At 38.7% G+C, this 20,141-nt stretch overlaps 1 protein-coding gene across 1 annotated transcript in view; it reads right to left on the bottom strand.

Annotated features, from left to right (window-relative positions):
* Adgrv1 (adhesion G protein-coupled receptor V1) overlaps positions 1–20,141 on the bottom strand; it is a 546,923-nt gene that overhangs the window by 464,820 nt on the left and 61,962 nt on the right. The window contains exons 17-21 of the mRNA XM_052743671.1: positions 18,717–18,983; positions 16,912–17,038; positions 9,359–9,573; positions 7,818–8,549; positions 6,059–6,432 (exon numbers count right to left, since the gene is read on the bottom strand). Of these exons, the coding sequence (XP_052599631.1) occupies positions 6,059–6,432; positions 7,818–8,549; positions 9,359–9,573; positions 16,912–17,038; positions 18,717–18,983 (1,715 nt within the window). The remainder of the gene's footprint in view (positions 1–6,058; positions 6,433–7,817; positions 8,550–9,358; positions 9,574–16,911; positions 17,039–18,716; positions 18,984–20,141) is intronic.

Here is a 20,141-nt window from a genome sequence, read left to right as displayed (position 1 = left end):
GGGGGAAAGAATGTGGTTACATCAGGATGCCTAGTAACACAAATTTGACATTTCTGACACATTTGGAAAAGCCCTAAACTACAAAGTATAATCACTGACACAGGATTCTATCAAGAGATAGAAAATATACATGTAAAGGTTTTTCCTAATATCATCATATCTACCTGAACTGACTTTAGAATATTGACACAAGCGTTTCGGCCAGTGAACGGATCCCCTGCAGCCTCAAAGCCACCTTTATCCATTTCAAACTAGAAACAGCCAGTAGTCCTCAACGCTGCACCCTCTTTTGTTTCTAAGTTTATTTCATTTTAATCACATGTACAAAGTGTATAAGTACGTGCACACAAGTGCAGGTACCCTGGAGGCCAGAAAGGGTGCTAGATGACCCTGGAACCGGAATTCCAGGAATTGGAAGCTGCCCAGTATGGATACTGGGAAGAAACGCAGGTCTTCTGCAAGAGCAGTACATACTCTTAGTCACCGAGCTGTCTCTTCAGCAGCCTGTGCTCAGCCAGCATTTTGCAAATGTTCATATCAATGGGGGATCAGAAGTAAGGGTGATCAATTAGGAGAGGTGTCAAGTCCATTTGCTCAGACACAGGGCAGTTCTGTGAAATGTGAAGTGGGCTTCTTTTATGAAATAGAAAATTAAAACTAAGGAATTACAAATCCAGTTTGAATTTTTATTCTGTTTCATGTTTGGGCAATGCTTTGTGAGGAGTTGTACTGTATTGGTACAGCCCTAAAGGAATTTATTCTTATAATATAGTAGGTACTTAAAACACAGTTAAGTGAAAACAGTATCTTATTTCCACAATGGTCTTCCCAAATCATTTCTAAATTGATTCTTAAGCCATGTATATAAAAATATAAAACAAAAGATTAGTTATATAAAATGTGAGTCTCACAAGTTCTATGCACTATTGTGAAAAAAGTAATTTCATCAATTAATTATATGGAGTACACCATTTTATAAAGTACGTTAAAGAAGAAATAACATAGAAATTATACAGAAGAACAAAGCATGGTGACATGGATACTATGCTGGGTTTAACAAGATCAGCGGTCTACTCAACACGGATCCCAACTGCAATCCAATCATTTGATATGCCTTATCAGAACTCCAATCTACCCATAAGTTTATTGGCTCTTCCTATTATAATCTATTAAGCACCTGCTCTTTCATGGGACACAGTGCACCTGGGCAAAGAAGAAACATCAAAATAATTATGGCCACTTTCAATATTTCTGAAAATGAACCAAGCTACTAAATTCAGTCTTAGGAGGCACAAAGTAAACAAAGACTTCTCAAATCTTTTTCTTTGTAGACCTGCGCACTCATAAAATCACTTAGAAGTCCAAACAGTTTCTGTCTATGTTAGTGAAGTCCGTTGTTATCCACTGTACTAAAAAATGTAACAATGAAATGAGTAATGACTACTAACTAATTGCAGTACAACAATAAGCCTGTCAACACAAACAACATGTATTCTGAGTAATAACTATATATTCTAAAATGAAGAGAAGCAGTAACAAGAAGCAGCATTTTCTATTTTTATGTCTTTTCCAAGCAGTTGATTCTTAATCTGTGGGTCATGACCCCTTTGGAGGTCAAACCATCTTTTTTTCTATTAGTTTTTCACTTATTTTACATACCAACCACAGTTTCCCCCTCCCTCCTCCCTTCCTGTCGCCTCCCCACTCCTCCTGTCTATCCGCCCCCCACCACCACTCCTCCTCCTCCTCCTCTGTTGAACAATCATTCCACAGGGGTCACTTAAGACCATTGGAAAACACAGATATTTATATTATGATTCATAACAGTAGAAAAATATAGTAATGAAGTAACAACAAAAATAATGTTATGGTAGGGGGTCAGTACAACACGAGGAGCTGTATTAAAGGGTCACAGCATCAGGAAGGTTGAGGACCTCTGCTCTGAAGTCTGGTTTAGTGGAAAGCAGCTGGACTTCATAGATCCTTCTACAACCAGTATGTTTTTTCCTCCCCGAGTTCTAGCTGAAGTATAAATAGAAAATACGGCCTTACATATGTAACTGGAAAGCAATGGAGTCTTCATAGACTTTTAGGATAACTATGGGTACTGCAGTACCACACCAAAGTTTGAAAAGTGGCAGCTTCTTGGAGTTTAGCGCAACCTGCAAACATATTTTGTTGCACTGTAACCCACTGCCCATCTTGCACTGGGGATCAATCTGCTATCTGTGCAATGATTATTTAGAACATACTAGCTTACTGAGCTCTTTATATCTTCCACGTGCTAACATATTTAATTACACAAAACAAGTACACGGATATAGATCACTGGCAATATTATCTCAAACATCTGAAGAGCTCAAAAACTGTCAAACTCACTTTGGCTGATAAAAATTTCCAAAACTCAGATTCTCATGTGAAAGACTGACTATTTTTAATCACCAACCAGAACTATTATGTTTTCTCATAATAGGTAGCTCATTTTTCTGAAAATATGTGCCAAATACCAAAGTCTACATAAATAAAACTTGTCAACCATTTTTTTTTTTCAAAATGTAGTGTTCCATGAGATCAGCAACTAATTCGGCTCATGATTCAAAACTGTTTCTGTACCTTTCTTCACTCACCGATCATGGCTTTCGGTCTTGTCTGTGCATGTGTATGTGGTGAGTGTACCTATGGGAATCCATGTTTGCACAAGGGTGGACACACCACTATGCATGTGCATGGGAAGGCCTAAAGGTAATGTTAGTATCTACTTCAACAGTGCTCCACTTTATTTATTCACACAGGGTGCCTTGCAGAACGCAGGACTCACAGATTTCAGTTGGTCTACTCGCCATGACTACTTAGTTTTACATGGGTTTTGAGTTCTTACATTGACAAGGGCAAGCACTCTAACCACTGAAAAATTCTTCTAGCCCCACAACCACGCATGTACGTGTGCATATGCATGCGTGCGTGCGTGCGTGAGTGTGTGCGTGTGTGTGTGTGTGTGTGTGTGTGTGTGTGTGTGTGTGTGTGACACATGCTTGCTCACAGGTGGCAACAGCAACCAGAAGAGCGCAGTGGAGCCGGAGTTACAAGAGGTTGTGAGCCAACCATTGGGTCCTCCGCATGCTCTTGACTGCTGCAATCTCTCCAGCTCCCCAGCCATCGTGCTTTGGTAAGGCAACAGAAAATACCTTTTTGCACTTCTCATTTTGGCATGGAATATTAGAAAACAACATGTATTTGTAGTTTGAGACTTTCAAAACTTAATCTTGTACTGATTCAATAAAATATCTTTAAAGTTAACACTATTTTATGTGGTGGTGAGTAAGCAGCAGAGTGGGTAACACCTCCATAATTTGTACAAAGGAGGTAGAAGCTACAAGTCCAGGTCATTTTTGCTTTTGTAGCACAAAATGTCAATAAAATGAAAAACTAAAATATTTTACTATTGCTTATAAAATTAAGTTTGACCTTGTTGAGGCCCTGAAGGGATCTCAAGAAAACCTAGGGACGCTAGAGCCACATTTTGAGAAAGGTTTCTGTAAGACTGAATAAATATTCCTGGTTTTGATACTCATAATGATGATAAAAAAAATTAGGAGTTTTAGGTTTCTCCTATCATTTAAAACATAAGAATTGTGTAATGTTTCTAAAAATTAATTGTCAATCTTTAATCTTTCAGACTCAACAATGTTCCTCTCTTAATCAGCAAACATTGCTCTTTCAAAAAAGGGTCCATTCATTTCATCTCACACAGACTTGGTAATCCCAGCTGTAACTTCAGTGCAGTTTACATCATGTGGCCGAGGCATACAAATTCTCCCATCCACAGTGAAGGGCATGGTGGAATCTGTTGAGGCAAAGTTGTGTAACTACAGAGTAAACTGTCACCAAGTAAGATCATCAGTGGGATTTGTGAAACAAGCCAGTGTTGAAAGATTGACTACAATGGCTTAGACTAGGGAACACTGAGAGACTACTCTTCATTTTAAGTATTTTTGAAGTGTGGTTTTTGTTTTTCCAGTTTGGTTGCTCATGTACTTAACTAAAACTAAACACTATCTGAACTGCTATGTGCTTTTTCACATTTTGATATCAAATGTATTCAAAAGGTCCCACAGGTTTTCTGAACACCAGCAATGCTCCATTTTTGGTGCTACTGATACAATAATGAATCACAAGACCTTCCTGTGGCTCAGAGCTGTTTATCTGTGTGATAGATGTAGATGTAACCAATACTTAAGTAGACTTACGAAGGCCAGAAGGAAATGGATAGTGTGATCAGTGCTCCAAAAACATTGAGGGGATGAAGAGCAATGAGTTTGAGAAGGTTAAAAGCATTAAACAATGGGTGGATGAAGAGCAATGAGTTTGAGAAGGTTATCTGTGACTTTAAATAGGAGACAGTGTCGTTGAGTAACTACAACTCACGACCTGGAGTAAAACGATTGCAAAGATGGAGGCTGGTGAGTGCTGTGTCTTGACACTGGGATTGTACCAAGGCAAGTACGTCTGAGCCACACTGATAAAAGATGAGATTTACACAGATGAGGCCAGCATCATAGGCAGAGGCCAGATCTTGAAGGTAACTTAAGGAATATAACATTGCATGGTACAACTATGGTTCTCACAACCCAGCAAAAACTACTCGACTTTTCAAAATTGGGCATAATGACATTTAAAGATACATGGAGAAAGATAATGGATTAAGAACCTCAAGAGATGGACTCAGATTCTAGTTCTTTTATAATAGAGGCAAAGAACAAAATTGATATTCATTAAGATGTAATAAACACAAAGCTGTAAACAGGCATTTGACTTGATCCTGCCTGATTTAATTCAACTTAGGATAGTCATTTCTCAGACCTGTAGCCCTGTCTCTGATTCTACAATGAGAAGTATCTGTCTTACAGATTATCAGAAAAATGCATACATCTGAATATGTAAAAGCTGATGTCTGAGTAGCCTGTTTAAAGGCACCGATGAGATGACTCAGGGGCAAGACATTTGCTATCATTTGATGTCCTGACTTTGATCCCTAAGATCTCACACAAGCTATCCTCTGACCTTCAGAGGCACAGCAGGCACACATGTGCCACACACACACACACACACACACACACACACACACACACACACACACACACGTGCCCCCCCCCCCACACAAAGTTAACAAATAATAAATAAATAAATGTGAAAGAGCAATTTAAAGTCATTATTAGCATATATGATATTTCTGAAGTTTAACAAAAACAACTTAAGAGCTCTTGTCTTGTGGTTGCCATGGAAACCAAGGGATGACAAGAAATTCCAGAGATCTGGGCATTCCAATTTAAGCTGCAATGAGTCCTGTGACACATAACTTTTCCAAGTTCAACTCATGCTATTCTTCTTAACCATTCAGTTAACATACACCTTCATCTAATCTACCAGTGTCAAGCTGCGGAGCCAACAGCGCTCTTGTTTCTTGGCAGCATTCATGAACGCGGAGCATTTGCTGTCACACACAACACCTGCGAGGCAGTTTCAGGAGCGCTCGCATTACTAATCAGGAAACTGAGATGATCAGGTGTCTCTGAAAACTTAGGAAGAACTGATAAGAACAGTAAAGCGGTCTAATGAATTAAGCCAGCCAAGACAGTTGATGAGAAACAATTACAAGCAAGTTGGGAGAATTCTACAACTACTTTAAAATGTTCCCTGTAAGAAAAAAAAAAAGCAAATTGAAATAAAGTTTCATTTTTAATTATTCACACAGGCTTTCAGTATGAACTATTTCATTTATATATGGTATCAAAATTATTAGCAATATTATATATGGTACATAATTATTCATTCTTTAAAGTGACCAACTTTTAAGCTAATTGCTGAGAGTTATTTGCTCTTTTGCTCTTCTTTCCTTCACCTCAAGAAGGTGACTTAAGCTGAAAACTACCAGGAACAGGGACTGAGATTTGCATGTGCAAACACAGCTACCACACACTTCTGGACAGCTAGCTCAACCCTAAACAAATGCACCTACACTGAATGTTTTACTGTGGAATTCTCCAAGCTCCCTACTCACCTCTGGTATGCAAGCTCCCGTGAAACCGAACAGGCCGTTGGAATTGTCACTTTTCTGGACTCTCAGTCTAGCTGTAGTGTTTGCCTCCGAAATCTGGGCCCCTCCATAGACAGAGACCAGTTTAAGAAGAAATAGCTCCTCTCCTTCCTCTTCCTTGTCATCTCTTGCAGAAACAATGAATGACTTGTTATTTTCTCCTTGTCTGAACTCCAGATACCCAGAAATGGGGTGTAGATCATTCCTTGCAGGCATAGCATGGAGTTCATAAATCTCTTCAGTAGTCAGTTTCCGCTCATAGACCCTCACATCCTGCATCCAGCCTGTGAATCGGTCACTGCCGTTCATCCCCGCCCCAATTCTCAGTATTCCAGGACCTGAAATTAGACATGCCTTTAGATGCTACAACAGCCACTGTCTCCTACCACAAGCTCTAAGTGTGATTCAGAAAGCAAGACAATTCTACAGAAATATATCTTTGATAAGTAAAACTTTTTGGTGTAAAATGAGATCAATAAACATCATCTTTCGTTATGACAAAAAGACACCTGCACAATAATTTCTGGGATTTGTGATCTTACACTGCAGTATCTACCTTCGAAATTAAATGATGCTCTTCAAAGGAATTTATATCGGTCTGTCAAAATCATTTATGCACATAAAAATAAATGTATACATTATATATATATATATATCCATCCATGTATGCTTGTGTGTTGTATATTCGTTTGAGTAGAAATGTGTCCTATAACACTTTAAAACTATTTACTGATTTTAAAATGTAATAGGTTAGTTCAGTTACAATTTTAAAACTATAGATTATACACGTAGAGAGCCTGAAAGTTCTAAGGACTAAAAATTCTTCTCCAGTTAAATAAACTGGGGAGTGGTGGTTTCTATGGGCCAACTATATCCTTTTGTCTAAAACTTAACTGAATGTAGAAACAGAGCAGTTCTTAGAAGACCTTTTAAAACTAGTGAGAGCATACAGGCCAGCTATATCTCACCTTCACAGGCCTTTTAAGGATTTCATCAATTTATCATTTAGTTGGTTTGTTTTATATTTTGGTTTTTGATGTTTTGTGACAAGATCTCATTATTGCTTCTGGCCAGCAACTTGGTATGTAGCCCAGGTTAGCTTTTCCTTCATGATTGTCCTGCCTCAGCCTCCCAAGTACATACAGTCTACAGTGAGTTACTCAAAGAGAGAGCATATGATTTGGCTAAAAAGCCAACAAAGATTATCTCTTCAAAGCAAGCCACAGGATTCATCCATTCACCTACTAATAAATATAGAGCCTGTAATCATTTTAGTGAATATTTTCTCCTGACTCCTCTTCTTCCTAATGCCCATTACCCTTCACTTCTGATCTTACTGAAGGAGAAACAGTTCTCCAGACACAACAGGCTGCTTCAGAATTCCAGACACTTGCTCATTCCTAAGCTGAAATGGTCCTCATCCTGACCACTAACTTGACGGACAAGTGATGCTCCTATTTTTTCCTTTCTTCCTACAAAGTTTTACAGCACATCTCTAGCCTGGAGCCTGTTTTTGATTCCACCAGGCTAAAGACTTTGCACCCTTCATTTCTGAAATATTCATTGTAACCTGATCTTGGTCTTGGTAGGCACATAGCTTTATAAGAGAAAAACAAGCAAAGTCAAGTTTCAAAACTTGCTAGCTCTTTTGTAAAAATAAAATTTTAATTGAAGACTTGAGAACTTTCAAATTCAATGTTCTAGTTATGAAGCTGACACTCACCATCAGTGATGGCTTCTCCTTTGAGACTCTTGATTCCTCTGGGCATTGCATTTCCATCCAGATAGAATTCAATTATGCCATCATCTAGGATAATTAAAACATGAAGCCAAACACCTTCTTCTAAATATTTCATGACTGTGGTCTTGGCAATATATGTAACATTTGATCCAAAAGTTTTATAGTGAAGGGAAAGAGTCACATGGGATTCATTTGTTTGAATTTTTACCCCATAATAGATACTTCCATTGCCGTCATCCTTTGCTATGAGAAATCCATTTGTATTGGCATTAGGCATTACCCAGGCTGAAAATGTAAAGTTGGCAATTGTGTTATTCCTGGAAGGGTGGTACTTTGGGTCGACAGTCCCAAATGCACCTTCTAGTCCACTGAAGTACAAGACATCTGTTCCACTCTGGTGACGTCGCATATGTGGCTGCAAATGCACAGTAGCAGGGAAAATTCCTACCAGCAGAAAGTCGATCATTGGTGGCAAACCAGCGGTGAACTCTCTGGACAGTATCTCCCAGGCCACCCGCACATCGCCGAAGACACCCTGTTGTCTCAAAACGGTAAAGCTGGTAATATAAGACATATCATCTTCTGACAGGACATCTTCTGCCACTTCTCTGTCTAGACACTCTGGATCTAAGACGAAAACTCCAAACGGGTCATCGTTGAATGGAATCATGACTGTCACCTGAAGGTTGGTTTCTGCCAGCTGACCTCCAGAACCTGTAGGGAGAAAATTTAGAATAACTAAAAAAATCAGAAGTTAAATACGTTTTAGTCGAAGAAAAAAAGCAGTGTGTTTGACAGGAAAAATTCTAGTTAAATAATTTATTCATTATCAGTGAATAATGGAATCATCACATTGTTTTCACCACGTTTTGCAGGGCAATGTTATTAAATAACATCAATTAGCATATTCATATTGATAATCAGTCAAGACCCCCCCCAATACTTTTATATTGAAAACCCAAAACGGTGAGATATAAGGAAGCCTCTATTCATAAAACTGAACCTCCCTAAGACCTTAAAATAAACATGCAAAATTAACAGTTTGAGGCTAAGGACATAGTTTAATGGTAGAACACATAATTAGCATAGAGCCTCAGATTCTATGCCTAATACCAATGAATAAGTAAGAAAAACTAAGCCAGACACAGTGTCACATGCCTATGACCCCAGAATTCTGGAGATGTTGTCAATAATCATTGGCAACAAACCAGCAGTGAACTCTCTGGATAGTATTTCCCAGCCAACCTGTACATCACCAAAGACACCCTGCTGTCTCAAAATGGTAAACAAAAAAGAGCTAGGGTTGTAGCTCAATGGTAGAGCACTCCTAACACACAGGCTTAGAGTTTGACTCCCAGCACTGCAAAAACAAAACAAAACAATTTCGACCAGGAAAGGTACTTTGACGTTAAAATCAGACAATCATAATACACTTAACCATCAACCAGACTTTGTATGCAATTTATTTGAGTATAAATTATAAGATTTTGGTTGGTAACATAAGAGATGGAAAGAGCCCACACCTGAAATATTTACAAGCTTTAGAGTATAAAATTCATTGAATTCAGGAATTCCATCTGGGAAAGCATGGAGAATTACTGATTTTGATCCTTCTCCATCTATGAAGTTAACAGTCCCTGACGTTTCGTAGAACTCTTGTCCAGACTGCAGAGAAACATTCTGAAACACCTGCCAAGCCACAGAGACGTTGCCAAAGTGTCCGCGGTGCCTCAAAACCCTAAGTGAAAACAGAACAATATTATGTTAAAGAAACGTGTGTGTGGTGAATGTAACGATAGCAAAAGCATTCCATCCTCTCTTGAAAGTATACATTTTCTATTTATCATCAAACTAGCCAGCAGGTCCCATTGAGCAACCAAGTAAAGTAAAGGAAGGAAATGGTAGCAAGAACTTAAGCCCCTTAAAGAAATCCAGGAAAACAAAAACAAACAATGGGAGGAAATGAATAAAACCCTTTTAAAAAGAAAAAAAAAAGTTGAGAAAAACCAAACAGGTAAAGGAAATGAATAAAATGGCTCAAAATCTGAAAGTGAAAATAGAAGCAATTAAATAAAAGACAAACTGAGGGAATCTCGGACACGAAAAATGTAGATAAGCAAACAAGAACTAAAGATGCAAGCATCACAAACAGAATACAAGAGATGAAAGAGAGAATATCAAGTGTTGAAGACATGATACAAGACATTGTTACACTGAACAAAGAAAATGTTAAATCTAAAAAGTTCCTGATGCAAAATATCCAGCAAATCTGAAACATTATGGAAAAAAAAATTAAGGAAAAGAATCCCAGCTCAACGACCCAGAAAATACTTTTAACAAAATCATAAAAGAAAACTTTTCTAAGCTGAAGAAGGACATGCTTATTAAGGTACAAGAAGCTTATAACACCAAATAGATTGGCCCAGAAAAGAAAGTCCCCTCACCACATAATACTCAAAACACAAAACATACAGAACAAAGAAAGAACCTTAAAAGCCGTAAGGGTAAAAGGCTAAGAAACATATAAAGGCAGACCAATTAGAATTACACCTGACTTCTCAGTGGAGACTCTAAAAATCAGAAGAGCCTGAACAGATGTCTTACAGACTCTTGTGGACCACAGATGCCAACCTAGACTACTATATCCAGCAAAACTTTCAACCAACATAGAGGGAGAAATATCTTGATATTTCATGACAAAGTCAAATTTAAACAATATCTACCCACAAATCCAGCCCTGTAGAAGATACTAGAAGGAAAATTCTAACCCAAGAAAGCTAACTATACTCGTGAAAACTCAGTAAATAAAAAAAAAAAATCTCACACCAGAAAAAAATAAAAGAAGGGAAACACACAAACACTACTACCACAACCAACAACAACAAAATAACAAGAATTAACAATCATTGGTCATTGATATCTCTCAATATCGATGGACTCAATTCCCCAATAAAAAGACATGTGCTAACAGAATAGATGTGAAAACAAGATCCATCCTTCTTCGGCATCCAAGAAACACACCTCAACATCAAAGACAGACATTATCTCAGAGTAAATGGTAGGACAAAGATTTTCAAAGCAAGTGGACCCAAGAAGCAAGCTGGTGTAGCCATTTTAATATCTAACAAAATAGACTTCAAACCAAAATTAATCAAAAGAGAAGGAAAAAGGATTCATCAAAGAAAAAAAATCTACCAAGATGTCTCAATGCTTAACATCTGTGCCCCAAATGCAAGGGCACCCCCATGTTTGTAAAAGAAACATTACTAAAACTTAAATCATACATTGACTCTCACACATTAGTAGTGGGAGACTTCAATACCCAACTCTCACCAATGGATAGGTCATCCAAACAAAAAGTAAACAAGAAATAATGGAGCTAAAAGAGATCATGAACCAAATGGACCTAACAGATATCTATAGAACATTTCACCCAAACAGAAAATAATATACCTTCTTCTCAGCAGTTCACAAAACTGTCTCCAAAATTGATGGCATACTCTGACACAAAGAAAGTCTCAATAGATACAAGAAAACTAAAATAACCCCCTGTATCCTATCAGACCATCATGGATTAAAGCAGGACTTCAACAACAACAGAAAGCCTATAAACTAGTGGAAACTGAACAGTTCTCAACTGAACTGACACTGGGTCAAGGAAGAAATAAAGAAATTAAGGATTCCTAAAATTTGATGAAAATTAATGCGCAACATACCCAAATTTATGGGACAAAATGAAAGTGTGCTAAGAGGAAAGTTCATAGCACTAAGTATCTTCATAAAGAAATTGTAGAGATATCACACTAGCAACTTAACAGCACACCTGAAAGCTCTGGAACAAAAGGAATCAAACACACCTAAAAGGAGTGGATGGCAGGAAAAAAAAAATCAAACTGATGGCTGCAATCAATAAAATAGAAACAAAGAGAACAATATAAAAGAATCAATGAAACAAAGAGTTGGTTCATTGAGAAAATCAACAAGATAGACAAATCCTTTAAAAAAACTAACAAAAAGACAGAGAGAAAAACATCCAAATTGATAAAATCAGAAACAAAAAGGGACACAACAACAGACACCAGACACTGAGAAAATCCAAAGAATCATTAAGTCATACTTCAAAAACAAGTATTCCACAAAATTGTAAAAACTACAAGGAATGAACAAATTTCCTGACAGATATCACTTACCAAAGTTAAATCAAGATCAGATAAACAATTTAACAGACCTATAGCCCCTAAGGAAATAGAAGCAGTTATTAGAAGTCTCATAACCAAAAATCTCCAGGGCCAAATGGTTTTCTACCGAATTTTCTACAGAATTCTACCAGACTTCCAAAGAAGAGCTAATATCAACACTCTTCTAATTACTCCAAAAATAGAAATAAAGAAACATTGTCAAATTCAATTTTATGAGGCCACAGTCACCTAGATACCCAAACCACACTAGATTCAACAAAGAATGAGAAATAACAGAACAATTTCCCTCATGAACATTGATGTAAAAATACTCAATAAAATCCTTGCAAACTGAATCCAATAACACATCAAAAAGATCATCCACCATAACCAAATAGGCTTCATCCCAGAGATTTGAGGAATGATTCAAAATACAAAAATCTGTCAAGCTAATTCACCATATAAAAAAAATCGAAAGAAAAAAATCACATGATCATCTCATTAGATGCTAAAAATGCTTTTGACAAAAATCTAGCTACCCTTCATGATAAAAGTCAGGGATACAAGGAACATACCTAAACATAATAAAGGTAATTTACACCAAGCCTATAGCCAACATCAAATTAAATGGAGAGAAATTCAAAGCAATTCCTCTAAAATCAGGAACAAGACCAGGCTGTCCATTCTATCCATATTTGTTCAATATAATACTTGAAGTTCTAGCTAGAGCAATAAGACAACAAAAGGAGATCAAGAGTATACAAATTGGAAAGGAAGAAGTCAAAGTATCATTATTCACAGATGATATGATTGTATACAAAAGCAAACTGAAAAATTCTACCAGGGAACTCCTACAGCTGATAAACACCTTTGATGAAGTAGTTGGATACAAGATCAACTCAAAAAAATCAGTAGAACTCCTATATACAGAAGACAAACTGGCTGAGAAAGAAATCAGGGGAACAACACCCTTCACAATAGCCACAAATAACATAAAATATTTTGGGGTACCGCTAACCAAACAAGTAAAAGACCTGTATGACAAGAATTTCAAGTCTTTGAAGAAGAACAATTTCTTTGAAGAAGAAGAAGAACAATTTCCCTCATGAACATTGATGTAAAAATACTCAATAAAATCCTTGCAAACTGAAGAAGATATCAGAAAATAGAAAGATCTCCCATGCTCATGGATTGGTAGAATTAGCATAGTAAAACCAGCCATCTTACCAAAAGCAATTTACAGACTCACTCAATGCATTCCCCACCAAAATTTTAACACAATTCTTTACAGACTGTAAAAAAACAATACTCAACTTCATATGGAAAAACAAAAAGCCCAGGATAGCTAAAACAGTGCTGAATAATAAAACAACTTCCAAAGATATCACCATCCCTGATTTCAAGCTACACTATAGAGCTATAGTAATAAAAACTATATGCTGTTGGCATAAAAACAGATAGGTAGATCAATTAAATAGAATCAAAGATCCAGACATAAATCCACACACCTATAAACCCCTATTTTTTTTATAAAGAACCCAGAAATATACAATGGAAAAAAAGACAGCATCTTCAACAAATGGTGCTGGTCAAACTGGATGTTGGCACGTAGAAGGTAAATAGATCCATATCTATCACCCCACACAAAACTCAAGTCCAAGTGGATCAAATACCTCAACATAAATCCAGATACAGTGAACAGTGAACAGAAGAGAAAGTGAGAATTAGCCTTGAACACATTGGCACAGATTACAACTTCCTGTACAGAATATAAACAGAGCAGGCACTAAGATTGACAATTAATAATGGGACCTCATGAAACTGAAAAGTTTCTGTAAGGCAAGTGATACTGTCAATAGGACAAAACAGCAGCCTTCAGAATGGGAAAGGATTTTTACAAACTCTACATCTGACAGAGGGCTAATATCCAAAAATATATAAAGAACTCAAGAAACTAGGTATCAAAAAAATCAAATAATCCAATTAAAAAATGGTTTACAGATCTAAACAGAGAATTCTCAACAGAGGACTCTCAAAGGGTTGAGATACACTTAAAGAAATGTTTAGCATCCTTAGACATCAGGAAAATGCAAATTAAAATGACCCAGATTACATCTTACACTACTCAAAATTGCTAGGATCCCAGCTGGATCAACAACAGAGAGGGAGAACAAGGAATAGGAGACCATGGTAAATGAAGACCACATGAGAATAGGAAGAAGCAAAGTGCTAGAGAGGCCCACAGAAATCCACAAAGATACCCCCACAACAGACTGCTGGCAGTGGTCGAGAGACAGCCCCAACTGACCTACTCTGGTGATGGGATGGCCAAACACCCTAATTGTCGTGCTAGAAACCTCATCCAACTACTGAGGGATCTGGATGCAGAGATCCATGGCTAGGCCCCGGGTGGAGCTCTGGGAGTCCAATTAGTGAGAAAGAGGAGGGTTTATATGAGCGAGAATTGTTGAGACCAAGGTTGGATAAAGCACAGGGACAAATAGCCAAACGAATGGAAACACATGAACTATGAACCAATGGCTGAGGGGTCACCAATTGGATCAGGCCCTCTGAATGGGTGAGACAGTTGATTGGCTTGATCTGTTTGGGAGGCATCCAGGCAGTGGGACCAGGTTCTGTGCTCATTGCATGAGTTGGCTGTTTGAAACCTGGGGCCTATGCAGGATCGCTTGGCTCAGCCTGGGAGGAGGGGACTGGACCTACCTGGACTGAGTCTACCAGGTTGATCTCAGTCCTCGGGGGAGGCTTTGCCCTGGAGGAGGTGGGAATGGGGGGTGGGCTGGGGGGAAGGTGATGGGGGCGGGATGGGGGAGAACAAGGGAATTTGTGGCTGATATGTAGAACTGAATTGTATTGCAAAATAAAAATTAAAAAAAAAGAAAAAGATGGTGGTTGAGTCTAACCATGTTAGAATCATCTCCCTGTAAACATGTTAATCTGAATAGGTTTCAGAAAAAGACTTTCAGGAATGCTAAAAAATAAACAGGTTAAAAAAAATTGCTAGGATCAAAAACACAAGGGACAGCTCATGCTTGCAAGGCTATAGAGCAAGGGGAACACTCCTCTATTGCTGGTGGGAGTGCAAACTAGTATATTCACTTTGGAAATCAATATGACGGTTCCTCACAAAATTGGGAATCCATCTACCTCAAGACCCAGCTATACCACTCCTGGGTATATACCCAAAGGATGCTCCATCTTACTACAAGGACACGTGCTCAACTATGTTGATAGTGGCTTTGTTCATAATAGCCAGAAACTGGAAACAACCTAGATGGCCCTCAACCCCTCAACCAAAGAGTGGATAAAGAAAATGTGGTACATTTACACAACGGAGTATCACTCAGCGATTTAAAAAAAAAAATGACATCATGAAATTTGCAGGTAAAATGGATGGAACTAAGAAAAAATCATCCTGAGTGAGGTAACCCAGACCTAGAAAGACAAATATGATTTGAACTCACTTATAAGTGGATATTAGCTGTAAAGTAAAGGATAATCATGCTATAATCCACAGACCCAGAGAGGCTAAGCAACAAAGAGGGTTCAAGGGAGGAAGCATGGATCTCCCTGGGAAGAGAAAATAGGATAGATTATTAAGGTGGACTGGAGGGTCATGGGGATGGGAACAAGAGGGATCAGGTGTGAGGGTTATGGAGGGAGAGAGTACTGGGAGAGACAACCGGAAAGAGGGGGGCACATTCAAGGGCGATGCGCAAACCTAGTGCAGTGGAAACTTCCTGGAATCTATGAGGGTGACCCTAGTGGAGACCCCTAGTAATGAGGGATACGGAACCCAAACCGGCCATCTTCTGTAACCAGGCAAGTGATTTGGGACACCAATCCAGCCACAAAAACTTAGACCTATAATTTTCCTGCCTGCAAGAACCAAGCATGACCAGTCTAAAAAAAAAAAAAGGCAATGAAATGACACCTAATGATATTCTGCTATACTTGTACAGAGGAGCCTAGCATAATCGTCATCAGAGAGGCTCCATCCAGCAACTGAGGGGAGCAGATGCAGAGATCCACACCCAAATATTGGGTGGAGCTCAGGGAATCCTTCTGAAGAGGGAAAGGAAGGATTGTAGGAGTCTGAGGGGTCAAGGACATCACAAGAAAACCCACAGAATCAACTAGCCTGGGCTCATAGCAGCTCACAGAGACTGAACTGACATCCAGGGAGCCTGCAAGGGTCTGACCTAGGCCCTCTGCACACGTGATGGTTGTGTAACTTGGTGTTCTGCGGGCCTCCTAACAGTGGGAGTGGGCTGTCTCTGACTCTTTGCCTGCTCTTGGGGTCCTGTTCCTCAAACTGGGGTGCCCTGTCCAGCCGAACTATGAGGAGAGGTGCCGAGTCTTCCTGCAACATGACATGCCATGCTTGGTTGACATCCCTGGCAGGCCTGCCCTTTTCTGAAGGGAAATGGAGGAGGAGTGGATCTGGGGGAGAGGGGTGGTTTTGAGAGACGGCAAGGAGAGGAGGGAAGGGAAAATGTAGTCAGGATGTAATATATGAGAGAAGAATAATTTTTTAAAGTAATACATCAAAATTCTCCATTGAAAAAAAAGAAGAAAGACACTAGGTGCAAGGAGTCACAAGTTGAAGGCTGAAAAACTGAGGTCCCCAAGTCTTGAGAAGATAGAACTCGGAGGGGGAAGGGCAAGGAGATTAAGTTCTGTTTAGCAGATAGATGGTTCTCATGCTTAGATATTTAATGAAAAATGTTATAGCAGAGCATAGACAAAGTTATCATTTATTTATATCATTTAAATTTTTGTTTGCATAGATTAACAGTGTTTCAATTTTCACACACTTAATGATCTTAAAATTGTATTGTATCCAGTTTTGACTTTCCTTATCCAAATATACGTACCAAAATGCATTTGTCTTTCCTTCTTCCACTGCTTTGTCTACGGGCTCCAGAGAAAACACCCCATTTGGGTCATCATTGGCTTCAATTATGACTGTGGCTATTCCATACTGATAAACTACTGTGTCACCTAAATTAAACACAAAAAAGTCAAAGTAATTTAACAAAGAAGCTACCTTTAATTCAACACAATGTTTAACATGCACTCATTTTATTCACTTATATTTTAGAAATATAAAACTAGCCGGGCGGTGGTGGCGCACGCCTTTAATCCCAGCACTCGGGAGGCAGAGGCAGGCGGATCTCTGTAAGTTCGAGGCCAGCCTGGTCTACAAAGCGAGTTCCAGGAAAGGCGCAAAGCTACACAGAGAAACCCTGTCTCGAAAAACCAAAAAAAAAAAAAAAGAAATATAAAACTAAGAATATAAAAGGCTAAGGAGATGGCTCAGGGTAAAGAGCATGCTGCATGTGTGTTTTGCATTCAGACCCATGCATCTGTGTAAAAGACAGGAGCTTCTACAACTCCAGCTAGAAGGAGACCAGAGGCTGCTGGATCCAAAGAGCCTGTTGGCCAGCCATCATGGCTGAAATGGCAGGAATGAGGTTCAGTGGGACACTGCCTCATAAGCATGAAGAGAAGGCCGGAGGACAACTCCTGGCAATATCCTCTGGCCTCCAATTGTGGATACATGGATGAGCACAGACACATATACACACCCAAAGTATTCATGTGTGCAGCTTTATTCCCATACCATGTACTTTAAAAGGCACTAGAAATAACAAAACATCAGTAGCAATAACCACAGCCAGTAGCCAGATCTTATTTACTGAAAAATACTCTTAAAAGCAGGGCTTCCAAAAGAACTGGCTGATTTCAGGATCGTGGCGGGAAAATAACACACTAAGCTTGAACAGCTTGGTGCGAAAGGAGGTGGAGAAACGCTGGAAGAATAATACTAAGGACATGGCAAAAGGTCATGCTGAGTAGACTACCACTAGCCAAATTTGGATGAAGGTAACCACAAAAGTAAATGATGGTAATAAAACTAACCTTATCACTAAACAGAATATGATTCTATTCCAATAAATGTCAATGAAAGCTTGAAAGAGTTTTTGAGTAATAAAACATCTACATAATTTCAAGCTAACTAGCCACAAACATTTATTAATTATAATAAAAGGTAAACTTGGAGGTCATCACCTTAATTGTACCAAAACAAATATAATGAAGGGACAAAACAAAATCCTGCAAGAAGAAATTAGGAACACAGAATTACCCCTGTGATGTTATTACCAAGGATAAAAATACTTGCATCAAATAAAAAAGACCAATCAGGCAAACTCAGATGAGAAATATTCAAGCTTGTGGTTTTGCTGAGATCATGAAAGTCAAATAAAAACTATGGAATTACTTCAGACTGAAAAGATTAGAGGGACATTAACATTAAATGAAATGCATAATTCCACTAAGGGTAATTTTACTACAAACACTGTTATTGGGAGAACTAAAGAAATCTGAATAATGACCGAGGTGACAGTTTGTACTGGTATTATCTTCTTGATTTCAATGCCAGGCTTCACTGCAGATGTAGAAACAATGCAGATAAACAGACATGGGCAATTACCCCTGAAATCATGAGCCAAAATCTGTCCTCTAATAAGTTGATTTTCACAGAATTTTATCACACAGAAATCTAATCTCCACTGCACAGTGACAGCTATCTTTCTCATCCCACCAGTCAAGAGAACAACGCTTTTCCTCATGAGCAGTTATAAACCACAGAGCAGCCAGAACAGTATTTATTTACCTGTTGAATTGAAAAGGATTATATAAAAAGGTTCATCTGTTTCGGGGATTCCATCATCATTGACATAGACAGATACACTCTGCTCTCTGCTCCCAACCTCAAACACAAGGGTTTCTCCTTTCTCGACAGGAACAAAGTCTCCCTCTCTTCCCGAAGCCTCTCCATCCATGGTAGCATACTGGACAGTGCAAGTTACATCCACAGACCCATTTCTGAGTACTGTGAAGTTGGCAGTCTCACCCTCCTGGACCCTCAGGACACAAGGCTCTGAAATATACGTAGAAAAGAAATACGTGAGCCTATTCCACCCGTGAGCACATTTTCAGATGTCTTATTTCTCCCTGCTATCAACAAAAGTCTGTGATCAAGGACCCTCTGACTACCCCCAGCCTCAGTGTCCTTTCCCGCGCAATGCCCACAGTACCCAGTGTCTCTAGCAGCTGATCTGTAATAAAATCTCATAAGATTTTTATTTTTTACTGCTGTTTAATATACTTCATGTTAAAGATCAGTTCCTTGAATATATATAGATCTCCTGTTTCATTTTTTTCCAATGACAGTTGGAAAAAAGATAAGCACAGGCCTAACTCACTAACTACATAGTACCTGAAGGCTAAGAATGGCATAAATAAAATTCAAGAGGCTCAAGGTGTTGCTAAATCAGCAATTTCACCCATATACATCTTACAGAAGAGAGTTCAGAGAATTAAAAATCTGATTAAGTCTCATTTACAAAACTAAAAGATGCCTCGGGGGCAAAAGTTAAATGTGAAGAAAGCAGTGAAATGGCGAAAATGGAGACTCCTTAGTTAATATGTCCATTACCCATCAGCTGCTGTAACAAGTGGCCACCCTTAGGCAGAACACAAGCCGTGAATCCATCAGACACTGTCAGGAAGTGACTGGGGAAGCATGCTCCTGTCTACCCAAAGCAAAAGCAACGCCATGGATTAAAAAGAAGAAGCAAGCAAAGTTTTCTAAGGGACTTCTCTTATTTCCATTGTGTTTCAAGAGGTCTTAAAAATAAAAAAGTTTAAACTCAATGAAAGTCAATCATCAAATGAATCTGAAATTATATTTTGTTTTGTTTTGTTTTTGTTTTTGTTTTTTGTTTTTTCAAGACAGAGTTTCTCTGTGTAGCTTTGAGCCTTTCCTGGAACTCACTCTGTAGCCCAGGCTGGCCTTGAACTCACAGAGATCCTCCTGCCTCTGCCTCCAGAGTGCTGGGATTAAAGGCGTGCGCCACCACCGTCTGGCCTGAAATTATATTTAAATAACATTGATTGCACTACAAAAAAATGTCCAGTTAATAATTCTTCTTAAACATATATGTTGGGGCTGGAGAGATACCCAGTAGTTTAGGGGACTTATGGCTCTTGCAGAGGACCCAGGTTCGATTTCCAAGACCCACATGATGGCTCACAA

This window comes from Peromyscus californicus, unplaced genomic scaffold (genome assembly GCF_007827085.1).
Source record: "Peromyscus californicus insignis strain IS unplaced genomic scaffold, ASM782708v3 Scaffold_18__1_contigs__length_77618521, whole genome shotgun sequence".
NCBI classification, from domain to species: domain Eukaryota; kingdom Metazoa; phylum Chordata; class Mammalia; order Rodentia; family Cricetidae; genus Peromyscus; species Peromyscus californicus.
This window is presented reverse-complemented; position numbering and strand designations above follow the sequence as displayed.